At 45.8% G+C, this 18,673-nt stretch overlaps 1 protein-coding gene across 1 annotated transcript; it reads left to right on the plus strand.

Annotated features, from left to right (window-relative positions):
• The first annotated feature begins 887 nt into the window (after nucleotides 1-887).
• LOC131293545 (uncharacterized) lies at nucleotides 888-12,793 on the plus strand. Its single transcript, XM_058321620.1, has 9 exons — nucleotides 888-1,358; nucleotides 1,467-2,225; nucleotides 4,659-7,881; nucleotides 7,957-10,482; nucleotides 10,927-11,132; nucleotides 11,216-11,500; nucleotides 11,572-11,846; nucleotides 11,943-12,045; nucleotides 12,136-12,793. Exons 1-9 carry the CDS (start codon nucleotides 1,102-1,104, stop codon nucleotides 12,320-12,322), a joined length of 7,821 nt encoding a protein of 2,606 aa, XP_058177603.1. The 5' UTR covers nucleotides 888-1,101; the 3' UTR covers nucleotides 12,323-12,793.
• Nucleotides 12,794-18,673: the final 5,880 nt, after the last annotated feature.

Raw genomic sequence — 18,673 nt, forward strand, 5'->3', positions numbered from 1 at the left:
CCAGAAAAATTCTTATCTGTGTGCAAACGATTGGTTGGTTGTTGGAAAGAATGTTTCACAATCTATTACGAACACGAGATGTCTATAATCAAACAAGACACACATTTCAAAATATTTTTCAAACATTATCAAATATATTAAGGTCCATTCCTGATTGTAGGGTAATTTTTAATATGCTGCCAACATTAAAAAATTGTATTGTTATTTAAAAATGTTTTTTTCTACATTTTTTAAATTATAGTTTTAAAGTCTTTTCCGAAAGTATTACTCAAGAGACAAGAAATGCATAGCTTCTTGTGCGTATTGCCGTAAAAGGTCCCAAAACTGTTCAATTTTAATATTTTACCATGAAAAAAAATTAATTAAAAACTTAACTGCTAACCTGTTTCTACTATTCCTTTTTAGTATATTTTTTTTTTAAATTGTTCACAAAATTTATTCGGTTTACCGAATCCAACGGTTTTAGAAAGCCAAGCAAAAACTTAGCTTCCCTAATCATTCCCAAGTTTCGATATTACTACAGCTTTTATGTTTCTTTACACATGTATTTAATTCGGTGAAGCAACATTCTAGAACTCATGATAGCCATAGCAGACCAGGTGTTAAATAGATACAAGTAAACAAGTAAAGTCCAGTAAACTGTCAGCTCCGAATTTCAATTCAACTGCATTGTGTCCCTACCTTGAAAGTTAAATAAATGATACAATATTTTGTATGCATTTTGTACGCTTAAAGTAGCAATTTTATCCAAAATGGATAACGCTACATTAAAAAAGAAAACCGTTAAATTTAGTAGCGTAATTTGCTGTATCACCCACTTTTTGCTTTTAAGGTTGACATGACTAAGCAACAAGACGTTTTTATGCTTTTCATTTCCAGCTCACAACCATGATAGTGGCAAACCTATGGAGCTAATTACTAAAAATTAACTGTTTTTGGCAAAACAGTGATTACAACTATTGCTGAAATGCAGCGCCTTGGCTATCGTATGTAGAAAATCCCGCTTTTTGTACCAGGCCTGGGTCGAAGGAGGGGGCCAAGTGGTGTCGCAATAAAAACATTACCCCATTCCGTCCTCCTGACGGAAGCAGCAGTGTAAGGATGTTCCACTGCAACAGAGACCCGGCGAAGGCATCGAACTGTAGCAAAAGTAGTAGTACATCTGCGAAAGCTCATGGACCATACCATCAACCCTACTCCCTGCTGGACATCACTGCCCGAATTGTTGCGCAAAATGAGCCGTTTCAGAAGATTGAGGAACGGTACGATCGAATACCGGAGCCGGTACAACGGCGGATCGTATTTTGGTCCTTTCCGCGCAATGAGAAGGACATCTGTATGTACAGTTCCTTATCAAGGTAAGTTTTATAGCTAAGTCATTCACCATATACTCGTAAGCGAATAGATTTAACTGGGGTTGCGAAGATGAGAGTGTAATTAATTATGCGTGCGTTTGTTTTTTAAAGGGTTTCCTCGATCAACTCGGTGGAATCACAAAGCCTTAGTTTCTGCACCGGGCTCAAGCTAGTGGAAACGGGATGCGTTGAGAACGTCCTTCAGGTTGGCTTCCACCTGAGTGGAATCGTGTGGTCGCATCCACCGAACCAAAGCGAACGCCACAGCCATGGCAGCGGCAACCATGCAGGCTCGTCTTCCGGAAGCCGTAATAATGAAATCATAGGCTACCTACTTCCACCAAACCAAAACCTGCTGAACAACAACTATCATCATCATCATCAGCATCAGCAACAGCAGCAGGCACATCATCACCATCATCACCATCACCATCACCATCACAACCAGCATCATCATCAGCCGCATCAGCAACAACAGCAGCAGCAACAGCAGCAACAACAACAGCAACAACAACACCATCCTCATCACAATCATCATCAGCAACAACTTCCTCACAATCATCATGCGCCACCCATCTCTCCTCCGCCGCCAGTGGCCGCGCTGGGGCAACCACAAGGCGCCGGTGGTGCTCAGGTGGCCGCAGCTGCCGCCGGTTTCCCGCCCGGACATGTGCTGGTGCCGCCAGCGATCGGTCCCGGACCGATACAACCGAATGGGCAACCGTATAATGCGGGAAATATCGACCATCATCGGGGCGATGCATTTAACAACCTTGCCATCGCTGGGTCAGTTTCCGGAGGTAGTGGTGGTGGTGGAGGTAGTGGATTGGACGAAAATAAGAAATTCAAGGTGTCCGTGAGCTTTGATCGGTAAGTGATATATTTTTATGTAGTTTTTTTCACTGTGTGAATGTAATAAATCCTTCAAAAGCACTAGGGCCTATTCCGAACGAAATCGTCAAAGGTAAACTATCGTTAATCTAAAAATAAACGATCGTTTTGAGTAAAATCGGTTGCAAACCTATCACATCCGTTCAAACAAACGATCGTCGAAATAATCGTCAATAAAATCCTTTGAGCTTTGCCATCTGTGAGTAAATTTGTCGAGCAGTTGAGTTAACGATCGTTATAGGTATCACATAAGCTTAATCTACAGCAATGACGACCGTTTAGTTGTCGATGACTAAAGAGCAGTCGATAACGCCAACCTGTCCATGAGAAAGCGTCCGATTTGATCATTGATCTACCCACGACGAACATGTTCAATAGCGCGACGATGAATCTAACTCGGGGTCCACACTACAGCGCGACGTCGCCTGACAGGAGCTGAACTCCATATAAAAAAAAACCTTGCGCGATGTCGCGCGAATCGCGCTAGGTTTTTTTTGCATGGAGTTCAGCGCCTGTCAGGCGACGTCGCGTTACGCGACGGTGCAGTCTGGAAAGCGTGTAAAGATTACACACTAGTGCTAACCGATATTTTTGCCCAGTGTTGGATGTTCCACGGCCCGGCGAGAAGAGAGGAGATGAAATAGTCGCTATTCTAGTTGCAGCACAGTCGCCAAAAAGCTATGTGTGAGCATTGAGGGGAATTAAAATTGCTCGAGCTTATTGTATTATCGATCGTATATCATATTAACGATCGTTCATGAAATTCGTTCGGGATACCTTTTTCGAGCCGTTTATTAGACGACCGTCTATTTGCTATACGATCGATTAGCGTTGACGACTTCTTTCGGAATAAGCCCTACTGTATAAACTACTTGAAACTAGATGAGGATATAAAGTAAGCAACACATACTACTGTGTCCAAAAAGTAAGGTGACTTTGGTACGCAAACTGTGCGCGTCCAAGATATTGGCGGATTGTTATTTTTTAATTGTTGAAATATGTGTTTTTGAATTCTTCAGCAAATTTCATGTAAAAATATTCATCAGGATAGGAGATATGATTTTTTTTGTGGCCTACTACACGTATGACCCTCGTTGACCCGACCCTGGGCACATTTGGGGAGCAAAGAATTTGCTTAAAATTTTGTATGCGTAACTAATTTTTAGCTGCGGATTCGTTGAAATAGCTTTTGGCGATGCAGTAATGTCGAAAAAAAATGTTTACGAGGGGTTTAGTGAATTCCAAAATGGCCGCCATGGCCACAATGGCCAAAAAGGCGTCATGGGACACATCATCCTCAACGATTCGTCATTCGACAAAGCTTACGTTCAAAATTTTAAGGAATCAATGTTAAATAATCGTCGATTGATGATTAGAGACTTCACCGATGATATTGAAATATCGAAAGTATCAGTAAATACCATTTTAGAGGAGGTTTTGGGCCTGGAACTCGACTGGTACCAAAATCGTTGAATTTTTTTGAAAAAAGGTGTTGCGTTGAAGTGGGTGAAACAGCGCTATCCGACTAAATTGACAAGACGAAGTGCATTATTACTGTAGACGAGACTTGTAACTATGCTCCAGACTGTAAAACAATCAATCAATCGTATAAATACCGTGCCAGGAATAAGCCAGCACCAAAAAACTAGCCAAACGAGGGTCATACGTGTAGTAGGCCACAAAAAAAATCATATCTCCTATCCAGATGAATATTTTTACATGAAATTTGCTGTAAAAATCAAAAACACATATAGCAACAATAAAAAAATAACAATCCACCAATACCTTTGACGCGCTCAATTTGAGCACCAAAGTCACCTTACTTTTTGGACACAGTAGTAGATTGTGCTCACACGTAATATTTTATTGTAGCGCTCCTGCTTGATCGTTTACTAAAGATTTGTTTCAATATAATTTACAAATTATCCACTTATTAAACTTTATTTATGCATATGTTCAAAACCTATTAATACGAAAGAAACATAAGGTCAATATATCAATTTTTTAAAGCTGACGTAATAAATATCGGTGATCGAATTTTGGATCTTTCATAATCCAAAAATGATTTTCATCTCATTTGTCCACAATTTTGATTATTAAAATAGTGTTGTGTATCAATTAAAAAAAAAACAAAAAACAACCTTAACTATACAATACATTGATGATTATAGTAATTTTGAGATATTAAAACTAAATGGTCACATAACTCACTGTTGCAAGCAAAATAATAACCGTATACTAAGTAGCATAACGACATTTTAGATATTTTTTACAATCTTTCATTATTTAATGTTAATTTATGTTTAATATCGATAGCGAATCGAATATAATTAGCGTTTACTTTTTCCACTCTAGCTCTGTACGTTTAAAATAGAGAAAAAAGTTCATTCCTGTTTTTCATTCCTCCTACAGATGTAAGATTACATCGGTAACGTGTAGCTGTGATACGAAGGACATTTTCTGGTGTCATCACGTCGTCGCGCTGGCCCTCTACCGGATACGCAATGCCGAGACGGTGAAACTACGAGTTCCTATATCCGAGACGCTGTTGCAGATGAACCGGCAGCAGTTGCAAAAATTCATCCAATATCTCATCGCCGAGCATCACACGGAAGTGCTACCGACCGCGCAGCGTCTGGCGGACGAAATATTGCAGCAACGGTCGGAAATCAACTCCATCTGCGGTGCGCCCGATCCAACGGCTGGCGCATCGAAGGATGACGACCACTCGTGGCATCTGGACGAGACGCAGGTTTGCGAGGCGGTCAAAACATACCTCGGCCAGGGCAGCTATTACTACAGCAGCAAGCACCTGAACTCGCTGTTCGGAAAAGTGCGGGAAATGCTACGAGCCCAAGACTCGAACGGTGCGCGCATGCTGACCCTCATCACGGAGCAGTTCCTAAACGATCCGCGGTTGGTACTGTGGAAGAACCACGGGACCCCCATGACGGAAAAGTGTCGCCAGCTGTGGGACCAACTCGGTGCGCTGTGGGTGTGCATTGTGTTGAACCCGAAGTCGACGCATGCCGAACGGATGCACTGGAAGACACTGCTCGAGAAATGGTCCAAGAGCGATGTGTGCCCCCAAGAGGATCCGGATCTGCGCACCTCGCCTTCCTCGTCCAATCGGGAGAGTGTTCGTGATCGCTCGAACCGTGAACGGGAGCGCGACAGGAATCGGTTCTTCCGGGAAAACAACCTACGCAATATGATGCACTACAATCATCATCACCAACAGCAGCAGCAGCATCAGCAGCAACAGCAGCATCAGCCAGCGCTACATAACAATCACGCGAACGGTGGTGGTGCGTGTCTGGGCCATTTGCAAGACAATCCGTACCGGATGCAGTACAACCATCGCCATGGTGGTGTGATGCGAAACCGGCTCGGCGGAGACGGGAATGGGAATCGTGGTGGAAACAACCATCATCTGAACGAACAGTACGACAGCTCCGAGACGGACTCGGATTCGGACGAAGAGATGGACGAAGCTATCGAAGAGGGTGGGGGCGGGGGCAATGGACAAGAAGATGAGGAAGAGGGCAACGAGAACGAGAATGAGAACGAGGGAGGAAACATTAACGGCCACAGGCGCCGCCTGGGTGACGACGAAGAGGATCATCACGAGGATGACGTTGTTCGTGCTGGCGGACGCCGTGGAGACGACGGCATGGAAGAGGACGTCGTCGATCAGGTGCACAACATTCTGCAGGACATAAACTTCGTCGATGGAGTCGAGCAGGCTGAGAGAGTGGATGGCAGCAGGAGAGCCCACCACGACGAAGACGGCGAGGTCAGGGAGTTTATGAACTTGAATCTTTTGAACGTGCCGGAAGAAGAGCATCGCTTGCCGGAGATGCTGCCGGAAAATGACGACAGTTCGCGGGAATCGATGGATGTCGATGAGCCCGGGATGATTGGTGGCCCCGTGAGTGGGAGTTCCGTGAGTGTTGTCGATGGCGCTGGACCTGGCCGAACAGGTCCGAAAGGGGCCTCCGGTGGCGTAGGATTCTTCCAGAGTCCTTGCATCTGCGGAGAAAACAAGTGCGAGTGCAATCGACCGGTGTTTTTGGATGACATCAAGCCGAAGAAATTTTTCGACTGTGTCGCGGCGGCAGCGGTCGGTGGGGGTAGCAGCAGTGGTGGTGCAGGAAGCAGCTCTGCTGGAACGAGTATGGTAACGGAATCCGGGTCCGTTGTGCCCAATTTTGACGTTAGCGAAGATGCCAATCAGGAGTGCATTGGACTCGCGAAAGAGAGTGAGTCGGAGGTAATCGCCGGAGAACTATCATCAGCCACGACTTCGAAGCGGCGCGCAAGTGATGAAGCTATTGAAGCCATTGCTGGACCATCCTCTTCTTCTTCCTCATCCTCGTCATCTTCATCTTCCTCGTCTTCGACGCATCACCGGGTGGAGGAGCTTGATTTTGAAAAACCTGGTCCATCCGGCTTGAACAGGCATCGTCGGTTGTCAATCGCGGATGATGGCGCCAGACCCTCCACTTCCTCCGCTCCAGTCGGCGGCGGTCATGAGGATTGCGATGAAGATTGTGACGAAGACGAAAAAAATAAGCCGCCTTGCGACAAACCGAACGATGCTGAAGTCCCAGGTCCTAGCGGAATTTCCTCATTCTGCATCGAAAAGCAGAAAAAGGATGCGCAAAAGGACGAACTTGATCCAGAAGCTGCCGGTCTCGATCCAGACGCAGGTCCAAGTTCGCGACGAGCCAGCACAGAGGGGGGAGCCTCGGCAGCCGGCCCGGCAGGCGCAAATGTTCCATCAGCGGTGGCTGCCGGTGGAAGTGGTCGTGCAAAACTGGTTAACGTTGGTGATGGGGGTGGTAACGCGGGGACGGGCGGGAGACCTTGCAAGCGCCTTAAGCTAAACAATGGCTCGTGGGTGAGCAAAAACAACAACAAAGCTCCACGCACCATCTTTCACAAGGCACTGGACGCGGTTAGCATGTCGTGGGACAATGAGCACCTAAAGCGAATCCTTGAGTCAGACAGCTACAAGCTATCGAGCCGCAACTCGGTACAGATTGCCGGTTCCAGCAAGGCGCCAGTCGCAAATCACCCGAGTGCAAAATCAAACTTCAACGCCAATGGGCAACCGTTGTGGCACGAGAAAATTTCAATGACTGCGGCACGGATCGACTCGTTGCGTTCCCACGGACACATGGAAGCTGCCCTTCGGCTTTCCGTAAGTGTTGTACGTACGATGCGCGAAATACAGCGCGAAGCGCAGGCCCTTTGGTTGCGTCACAAACCTAAGGTGCCCCAGCAGCCGCAGCAGCAACAGGGCGGAGCGTCTTCCTCTAGCGAACCTTCGACAAGCACCGTGGGTTCAGGAAGCAGCAGTAGCAGCAGTACATCCTCTGGTCAGCGATGTAACTGCATTTCAAAGGGTTTGCAGCTTACGGAACCCTCATCATCAAAGCAAACAGCATCAATGTCACTGCCATCATCTTCCGGGCCGTCTTCCTCCGTGGCTCAGCAACATTATGGGCATCAACAACACCACCCCCAGCACCAGCACCACCATCACCACAATCATCCGCAACCATCGACATCATCCGAGGCAAAATCCAGCTGCCAGTGTCAGACGCACCGTCAGCAACATCATCCTCCGGTTAGCTTTCCCTCGGGAGCTCAGGCACCGGGCATGCTGCCAGATCATCATCAACACCATCACCACCACCAGCAGCATCACCAACAACAACAACCACATCCATCGACTTCATCAGAAGGAAAATCAGGATGCCAATGTCAACTGCACCGTCACCAGCATCAGCATCAACATCATCAGCATCAGCATCAGCCTCCACCACCGATGTTTCCTTCCGGACCCATGCTGCCGGACCATCACGCGGCCATCGCTCCCATGCCGTCGACAATAAAGAAGGATTGTTCGAAGTGTCTACAAATAAAATGCTACTACGAAATGGTTGGTTCCAGTTCCTCCTCCTCCTCGACGAAGCACAACAATCTGGCACCGGGAGGCTGTGGTGGTGGCGGTGGTCCTGGCCCTTCTCAGATGGCGCAAGGTGCCGCAATTCATCACAATCACCATCCGATGGGTCCACCGGCACCACCTCCACCACCACCGCCCCCGCAGCCACCCCAAGGAGTAATGCCCATGCCGTCGACTTCGGGACAGCAGCAACGTATCCACCGTAGCTCGAGCGCTGGTGGTATTATGTGTAACTCCTCAAAATGTGGTCCATTCGTTGCGGGTGGATCGAGTGGATCGGTTGGATGTGGTGTGCCACCACAGCAGGCGCCGGAAATGTATCGTAAAATGATGCACTGCCCGTCGGCAGCTTCCCAGCAAATGCCACAACCATCAGGTAGCGGCCAACAGCAGCAGCAGCAACCGCACTGCAGTCGAGATTATCCTTACATGAAACTTGCCTTTGTGCGGGGTAAACCGATGATCGTTCCAGTTAGTGGCATGCGTCATCCACAACCTTCGGGACCGGTGCAGCAACCAACACCTTCGACTTCGCGTGCGCAAATCGGACAAATCGTTGCTGGTCCACCCCCGCTGCCAGCAACGTCTTCCACACAATCGACCGCTTCTACGACGACAACAACGGCTGGTTCCTCTGCGGTAAACCTACCTCCAGCTCCATCAACCAGCTGCGGGGGAGGAGTGTCCGCCACCGGCTCATCAACGTCCAGTTCTTCGTTGGCTCCCTCATCGGCCGCTGCGTCGGCATCGACATCGACATCTTCCTTCCAACCAAAGTGCAATTGCCCCATTCACAAGGAAGAACAATCGGCCGCATCATCCTCCTCTGGGCATTCATCATCGGTAGCACTAGGAGCTCCAGTTCCTCCACCACCCCCTCCGTGCAACACGATCGATGGAGTAGGTTCATCCTCCATTGGCACGGTATCGTGCTGTGTCAAACCTATCTGTTGCTCTCTTGCGATGCCTGTACAACACCACAAGCATCAACATCTTCCGACTTCCTATGCCCCTCCAGCATCTGCAACGATGGCACCATGCGGTGGTTGTGCTTTACATGCAGGACCACCACCACCGCCAGGAGCGATTTACGGTGGTCTGTATGGAGGTCCATCATCCTCACTTTCCTCCAGCATGCCTTCCTGCTCGAGCTCGAAGCCTTTCGACCGGTCTGCGGGAATGAACTCGTTCAATGCTACCGATTGCGATATGATGGGGCAGCCGAATCAACATAAAGACGATTGTCCTATGGCCTTCGGAAAGGCAAAGGCTCATGGAAGTTCCTTTTCAAATAGTGGTGGTAACGTTTGTGGTTCTTCAAACCGATCCACATCCGCAGTCGACACGAATGCTGCATCGACTTCGACCGCTTTTCTTGAACCGATCAAGGTTAATCGGAAACCCAACTGCCTCTCCAAGTGCATCGATTGCAGCGTCGGATGTGAGGTGGAGTTTCCGCTCGACGCCATTGCGTGCATATTCGATTGTCTTACGGAGGCATCGCTGATACCGGAAGCCGTCACGGTTCAGATGAACGAAATGAGTCGTATAGCGTACGACGCTGGCAATGGAGGTGCTGGGGGTGCCGGTGGTGCTGGCGGTGGCAGCAACGGCAATGGAGCGGCCGCTCCCGAAGACGTCAACATCATTGCACCGAAGTACCGGCACCTACCGATTGCAGACTCGGCCGATCGGCAGGAAACCTACCTGACGCTGGCATTTGAAGCGGCAATCCTAGCACTTAGCAAGCAACGCATCATGCCCCATGGTCTCTACGCACAGCACGTAATCTGCAAGCAGCAAGATCAGTTGATACAGCGACTGCGCAGTATTGATCTGGACACCATGCTGGTGAGCGTGTTGCGAATGCTGAGTTTGCAACTGCTCGACGGTGGTCCTACCAGTGGGCTCGGTGAAATGATCCATCCCGAGTCGGTGCCGATGCATACGCTCGCTCGGTTCCTCTTCGCCTCGCTGCTGAACCAGTATCCCGATCTGGCGTTCGAGATAGGACTGCGCGCGATGCGCTTCCCGATACTGGAGAACATTAACGAAGGATCGGTGAACGGCATCGAGCTGCAGCACAACAACTTCATGCACTCGCCGTATCCACGCTGGTGGACGCTGGGCCACTTGGAGACGCAGCAGTGCTCGCTCAGCTCGACGATGCTGAGCGCGGCCAAGGGCGATACAAAGCGATTGTCGGCCGTGTTGCAGAATGCACGCCGGAATATTCACAGCTCGTCGCATCTGTTCAGGGTAAGTTAGAAACACAGATTTCGATACAAAAATAACGCAATATATCAAACTTTAGGGACAATAATTTCAAAATCTGGTTCATTTACCGCATTCCAATTGAGTTGGAATCGGTCGGTTAATCTCCTAATAGTTCGCATAAAAAAGTGACACAAGACAAATTTCAGCGATTATTTTTTGCGAAAAAATAAATTCTAAAGAGCTTCCTTTTGAAAGCATAATCAAGAATAACAATTCTTATGTGATCAAAACAAGTTTGGCAATATTATAATATATAATGAAAATTGATCCATTACTTTGAAAAATGTTGGTTCTAATTAACAAACTACTCTTGTTTGTATATTTAACATTTTTTAGTTAAATATTTTTCCTGATGTACCTATTAAATTAAATGAAATTAAACATGTTTGACTGTAATTTTAATTGATCGGTCCGTTCTTTTTTTAGCTCGCACAAGATGCTTTTCGATTTGCAACGCCCGAAAATGGCCCACGCAGCCAGACACTTCTCGGTGTGGCCTTCGAATTGGGCCTGCAGGTAATGCGAATGACTTTAACCTGCTTGAACTGGCGTCGCCGTGAAATGGTCCGATGGCTAGTAACTTGTGCCTCGCACGTCGGTATAGATGCACTGATGTCCATCATGCAGAATTGGTACGTATCGATGGGATGTTCTGCCTATATTCTATGTTCCCTCCGGCTTTAATATTGTATGTTGTCTTTTTTTATCTTTAAAGGTACCATCTGTTTACTCCAACGGAAGCGACGGGCCCGGTTGCGACGACCATCATGTCACACTCGACTATCATGAGACTGAACTTAAACTTTCGCCAGCAGGATGAGCTGTCCAACTGTGCCCGCACGCTGGCCCTCCAGTGCGCCACAAAAGATCCACCAAACTGTGCCCTGAATGCGCTCACGTTGTGCGAGAACGACGCAATGGCTTTCGAAACGGCATACCATATTGTAATCGATGCGGCCACTCACATCATGACCTCTAGCCAGCTCTTTACGATCGCTCGGTATGTTGTTTTTATCTCTGACTTCCAGATGATTGGATAACAACAATCTATTTACCGTTTTTTCAATGCAGCTACATGGAGCACCGAGGTTATCCGGCACGTGCCTACAATCTGGCCATGCTGGCAATGAAGAATGTTCAGCTGGCCTACAACCAGGACACCCATCCGGCCATCAACGATATCCATTGGGCATGCGCTTTGTCCCATTCGCTCGGCAAGGCGGAACTGTCGAAGATGATCCCACTGGTGATCAAGAACGTTCAGTGCGCGACGGTCCTGTCGGACATCCTTCGGCGGTGCAGCGTGCCGACGCCTGGACTGCACAACTTTGGAACACACGGTAGAGGTAGCGACGATCAAGGCCACAACTGCAATTGCTGTGCGACCTGTGCTTTGCAAATGGAACTAATAGAAGAAATGTTTTCTGTTCATACCATTACAGGTAACAATCTGAGACAGTGCATTAAGCTGAGCTACGATCGGGAACCGCTAAATCAATTGCTTGAAGCGGCTGTTTCGGCTTACGTCAACACGACACATTCAAGGTAATGGCGCGTCTGACTGTTTTTAAATCATGGTACTGTTCTTTATTTTATATCTTGAATTTTTCCCTCTCGTTTTTTTTTCCTTCCCAGGCTCTCTCACATCTCGCCGCGCCATTACAGTGATTTTATCGATTTTCTCAGCAAAGCGCGCGACACCTTTATGCTGGCACGTGACGGTCCGGCCCACTTCTCGCGCCTCATCGAGAACATAACAATCGCGTACAAAGGCAAAAAGAAGCTCGTGCGCCAAGTGCGGCAGCGTTTTCAGTTCGTATGAACAACCCTTATCAATCCTTTCAGCATGTAAAGAGCAATTCGGCTTAATCTCCGGTTGCAAGAGACGCAACGGTCGGTTTACAATTTCCTTCACAAATTCAGTGATTTAAGTATTAGCTAGAATAACTAATTCCGAGGCATTTATTGCCACTTTCACTAGTTTTCCGTAAAACATAACAACATGTTTACCTTTTACTGAAGTGAAAATTTTCCGCGACAAATACATTTTCCACTATCTATTGATTTTGAGGTTGGACATAAAGCAAAACATATAATGATTTCGTAAGGAAGTAGAAAAGAATTGTAAAAATTAAGTGTAGCAGTATTATAACGTTATGTAGTATGATTCATTTCCTCTTACGCTTTTACTGTTTTACTGTTTCGTTTGTGACTTTTTTGATCTATTTTCTGTTCATTTGATTGTTATTTAGAACAAGTTTATTCGAAATCGAACTCTGCACAGCACAGTTCGGCACGTGTTTTGTGCACTATTTTTTTTGCGGCCAGTGCTTTCCTTTTATCTCTCTCTTTTTACTCCGGCTCTTTCAGAGCCTTTTCAAGGCTCTCTGTTGAATGTATTTCGGAATCATTATTTCCCGGTTCTTGTTGCCTAATAACCGATGCAAGCGAGATATATACATTGATTTTCATACATACCCACTACCATACTACACCGTAATACATTTTACTAGGAATTGATCTCAGTGTTTCGATAAACATTATCAAGTGGCAGTCAAAATGCATCCACTTTTCATTAATTTTCAGTGCAGTTCAGGTTCTTTTGTTCCGGATGGAGGAACTACCAGCGTCATTGACCGACGCTGTAGTACGCGGCGCCAGGTTCCAATATGCAACCATACGTTTCATCCCAAAATATTAATACAAAGAAATAGATAATTACTCAGTGCGAGATATGTAGTGACCGTAGCGAGTGAAAGAACGATGATCATGCCAATCATTAGGTAATTTATAAAAAAAACCCGATAAAAGATAAAGAAATGAATAGCAAATAATTTATCGAAACAGGATTGCCAAAAAACCAAATGAAAAATAAAACTAAAAACCATCAAAAATAGACAAAAGGCAGCCCAGCCACGGGATGTATTGCCGCCCTCTATAAATATATATATATAAATATATGTATAATTTAAAAATGAAGCAACATCGTTACACAACACTTAATACTCCACATCCGCGTTAAAAGTCCTTTAGAAAATGAAATGTCTAGCAAACCGCTTCGGCGAAAGTAAAACCCAATTCGCATGGAAAGCATAATCGGTGAGGACATGTATAATCGCATTTATTTTACGTGCCACTAAGCATCCCACGAAGTAATTGTCAGGTCCCCACCCCCCGAAGTGAAAAGCAAATCAGGTCGGAAACAGTGAGATTAAAAAGATTAATGATGTTGTTGTGCACAGAACCGTTCTGGTTTTCAGGCTACGTACTTTGAATGGTTCTTAGTTTATATTATTGTACCGTTTTTTTTTCCTTTTTGTTACTTTATATCTACCTCTTAGTTATACAGGCTTACTTATCGAGTAACGACATACGCATTAAGCATACCTATTTTAGTTAAATACAGAACAACATTAAACTCGTCTGCTAAATAGATGCGAAGAAGTACCCGTTTTTCTAAACAACGGTGCATGGCGTTGTCCTGGATCTGTGTAGGATCGGACTGAAAAACAAATTTAAATACAAGTTTTAGTGATCATTGTAAAAAAGAAGTGTCGCACTTTCGATATCCACTGCCATAAAACGAAAATAGACGGTCTTTTCACTTGACATTGGATTGCAATCAAATGTAGAACTGGCCTTGTTTGAGCATGGTGTTTCTTTATTCAAAGGACCACACGACGACACCAGGACTCGTCGGAACACTGGAAAGGAAACTTCCCAGCAACGTGTTTTATCAGTATTATCAAGACAAGAGGGTACGTGGGCTGAAGAAAATATTGTAATCGATTTATCAGCTAGCAGTTTAGGTAGCCTAATTTCGGTTTTGTACGTATGATGATTCGATTTTGTTCGCGTAGTTTTGTTGTACATGTCTTCTGTCATTAGAGCAACCGATCCGAAGATTTCCACATCCAGCGTTTAAGAAACAAGCAGACAGAAATGAAGGGCAGGTTAATATAGTTCAGATGGATCACAAAAGGATGGGGCGACTTTTGCCGATCTCAACTCTACAATATCGTGTAACAATAGTAAAGAAAAACCATCTCTAGTTTGCCATCCATTGTACTCTCTGTATCGATTATCATAGGGTTGTAATGCGAACGGACCTAGCATTTTTGAGACATGCCAACGATTGTTAACAACATAGTCTCCCGTCCCAGGCTTCGGTTCGGGCTTGGGCTTGCTCCGTTCTAACAATTATCAGTTAACCAGGTTCCAAAGGACATACAGAGCTGTATGATTACCATCAAAGCTAAACTACTATCGCTACAGAAACATTAGTGCTATTGATAGCTAAATAAGATGATAAATAAAAAAAAATAATGTTAGTAATACAAATAATATGCTTATGATAATGACAAATGATAAAGCCTAATCACAGCTATAATAACAACAAACGCATGGTTCTATCATTATAGTACGAGAAGAAACAGTTCAGCGTGCATGCAAACGCAAGTTACAAAGATTGATTCCCATTGCGCCAGTGTTAGAGCAATACAACAAAACACATCCCATGGAATGAGATTTGCGACTTGGACTCCAGGGTATAACGAAATCTCAGGACTGGTAAATTAACAAACTAGTAAACTAATCGCATCTCGTAGACAGGGATGCAGATAAGATAACAAAAAAAGGTGTGTGAGCGAAGATGAGGCGAAGTCTGGCAAAGACAGCTAACGTGAATCTGCACGAGACAAGACAAATAGAGAGGAAAATGAGAAGTATAAAATAATTTGAACGAAAAAAAAAAAACAAAGATATGCATGCATAAATATATCATAAACGTGTGGGTATGCACAATCTAAAAATAAAACAAACGGGTTTGAGTGGAAGTGATTGAAAGAAAGGAAACAAATGTGTAATATTATCAAATCGTGCGAACAAAGTACGGCAGTCGTAAACTTGCGTAGTGGTAAATCATTTAAACTTGCCATTTAACCAAGCGAGGAAGACAAACTACTAAGCTATTGAAACATTCAAGATGCAATAAAATGAAATTAATTTGAAAGAGATAGTTTGCCTTGCTTCTTCATTATTCAAATGTAGCTCACAACGAATTAAGAGAATTGTTTTCCAACAGTACAAGTGCCTCTAATGGTACACGAGTTTTCTCCTAATACGATGGTACGACACACCATTCTGCTTCCAATCATCGATCTGAGAGGACGCAGGTCCGATTTCGGCTATCGCTAAATCTAACGGCTCGATCGTAACGAGTGGGCGAAGACAAAGGATTATTGGAGAAGAGAAAAGAGACGATCGGTCAGACACGGCCAAGCTCAGGCTAGGCGGATGCCAGGTGCATGTGAGACGAGCTCTCACGGATAGGATAGAGGTTCAAACCGTCGGTGTGCGATAAAGATCCAGTTTTCTAAACGCGTCATCTTGTGTGGGTGCGAGGCTTTGTCCTCAGCGCTGTTAAAGTCGCTGGACCTAGAACCCCGGTTGAAGATGTACCCACCGGGATGAGAGGGGAAACCGGTGGTATGTATCATGCATAAAACCAAGCCTCTGGACTTGCGAGGTATCTCCGGGATACTATTTAAAAAGTACCCAGGAGTATCGGACGTGGCCCGTCTGCGTCCGAACAAAGTTAAGGTCACCGCAAAAGATCGGACGCAAGCCAACGTAATTGCGGCTGATCCTGATCTATCCGAATATTATCGAGCATATATCCCCGGTAGCTCGGTCGAGGCAGAGTAAAGGTGCTGGAGGTTACAAATTTGTTCGCTGGCATAACTGTTGACGGAAAGAAGGAATACAAACAAACTGGACGAAAGTCGTGTTTGAAGGTACTGTTCTACCAAAATACCTTATTTTGGACGGACTAAGAGTCCCGATTGGTCGACCTTTCATTCCAAAGGTGGCAATCTGCAACAAATGCAGCAGAATTGGGCACTCGGATCCGTTTTGCTCAAACGACACGTGTTGCGGTAAATGTAAAGGCGCCCACCGAACAGTGGATTGTTACTCGACGCAGCAAAAATGCTCGCACTGCAGGAACGAGTGGCACATTCCCTCCGAGTGCCCCGTCTACCGCAAGCTGCAAAAGCAGCAGAAAAAGACTACGCCCAAGCGCTCCAAAAGTCACCCGACTCCCAATCTCAGACCCTGTTAAACCAATTCGACATCTTGGAACAGGGTCTAGAGAATGATGTTGTTGAGAATGTTCCTACCACGTCCCCCCGGGCAGGTAATAACAGGAAACAATTACAAGCTTTGCGATACGGTACAAGCTTGCGAAAAAAAAAGTAATTTCAAAGAAGAAGGTAGCACAGAAGAAGCATAACAAACTCTCAAAGCCGGTAGCTACCGGCCCGGCGCCAGATCAGAACAATCAAAACCTTCCGTTCCCCGATCCACACCTAGACAGACCATCCCACCCGCTGCTCCTAGCACCTCATCGTATACCAACAAACCTGGCCCCTCTGCTAGAGAGCCTGGCTCGATCGCCAATAACCCTGCTCCATTCCTTACTGACATCATTCAGACGTTACTGGATTCTCAATCTCCCTCCACCCCTGTCGGGACTGGCAGCCTGCGCTTTGCCCGAAGGGGTGTGTTACATCAGTGGCTGATATAATGGCCATGCATAAGCAGGATTGTACGGACCGATGTTTGATACGGCAAACATTGTCCAATAGAACTGCAGGAGCCTCCTTGGCAAGATAGACCTCTTCAAGGCCCTATTGAATGAGCACTAGTGCGATGTATTCGCACTTTGTGAGACATGGTTAACACCGGAAACTACACTCAGATTCGCAGGTTACATTATACGTCAGGACCGAAGCTCATGGGGAGGAGGCGTACTGATTGGAATAAAAATAAACCAGACCTTCTCCCGGATCCTTATTACAAGCAATGGAAAAATAGAAGCAGTAGCCGTGAGAATAAGGATAGAAGATCAAGATATTGCTATTTCTTCGGTCTATGTCCCGCAGTTTTCTACCGTTAGCCGAACCAGACTGGAAATAATAGAAAGAGAGCAAAATCCAATGTTCTGAACAAATGTAAATTTGGCAAAATCCCTCCCCCCACCGTTTTTCATACTAGGGTATTTTAACTCGCACAGCTATGACTGGGGAGGAAATAGGGATGATGCCCTGTCTCACATTATTAAACTGCGTGGATAACCAGGAATTGAAAATTTTAAACTCTGGAGAAGCGACGAAAATTCAAACTCCCATGTTTAGTCCAATCGCTCTATTCCTCTCGCTATGCACGTCAACTATGCGACAAGACATCAAATGGAAGGTAATAGCCGACAAACTGGACAGCGATCATTTGTCTATCCTCATTACACTCTTGGAACCAACTGGAACCACGGCATGGGATGTTTTTAAAGGAGACCTTACTTTAAACATAGACTGGGGAAAATATACCGCTTGGCTCACCCGAGAACCGGATCAGGCGTCATCTTTGAAGATTACTCGAACTTTGCTGCTTGTGTAGTCGAGTGCGCCCTTAAGGCACAAAAAGGTCGTACACATATTCCGAAATCCTTCAAGAGGACGCCTAAGCCCTGGTGGGATAGGGACTGGCCGGCGGGTAACATAGCTAAACGCATAGCCTATAATAACTACTGTACCACCTCGGCCGTCGGATCGGTGCGCGGTTCGCGATTCGTAACCGAAACAGTCGCATAGATTCGACCCTTAATCCCCAGCTGGTGACACCAAATGTTTTCTTCGATATCATTTATCCTCACTATCGTAAGCGTATCGTTTTGTTCCCGTTTTCCACCTTCTTGAGCAAACGGGGTGCGTCTTTCCCTACCATGAACATGTTTCGCCAAAAACATTGCAATCTCTTTGATGTACGGTTCGAGTATGTCGAATGCTTCGGCAGTGTTTAGCTTAAAGGCGTACAGTGTAGATACCATTTTGCTTGATGTGAGCCAACTATCAGCTTTTTCACGCACATGCTCGAGAGAAGTACACTGCTCGTCCGTGAGGCACTGCTGGAAAATTTCATGCGCCAAAGTTCCGATGTGCATCTACGACGGTGAAGAATTCAAAATGATGTATGCTTCTTTAACACACCGTTTCCACAAAAACTGACCAGCTGATTAGCCTCATCAACTGCACGAAACATTTCCTGCAGGACCCCACGACGCCGGCAAAACATCGCTCCTAGTACTGTTGTTCCTGATATGAGCTGGTCTGGATTG

The sequence above is a fragment of the Anopheles ziemanni genome, chromosome 2, assembly GCF_943734765.1.
Source record: "Anopheles ziemanni chromosome 2, idAnoZiCoDA_A2_x.2, whole genome shotgun sequence".
Classification (NCBI taxonomy): Eukaryota; Metazoa; Arthropoda; class Insecta; order Diptera; family Culicidae; genus Anopheles; species Anopheles ziemanni.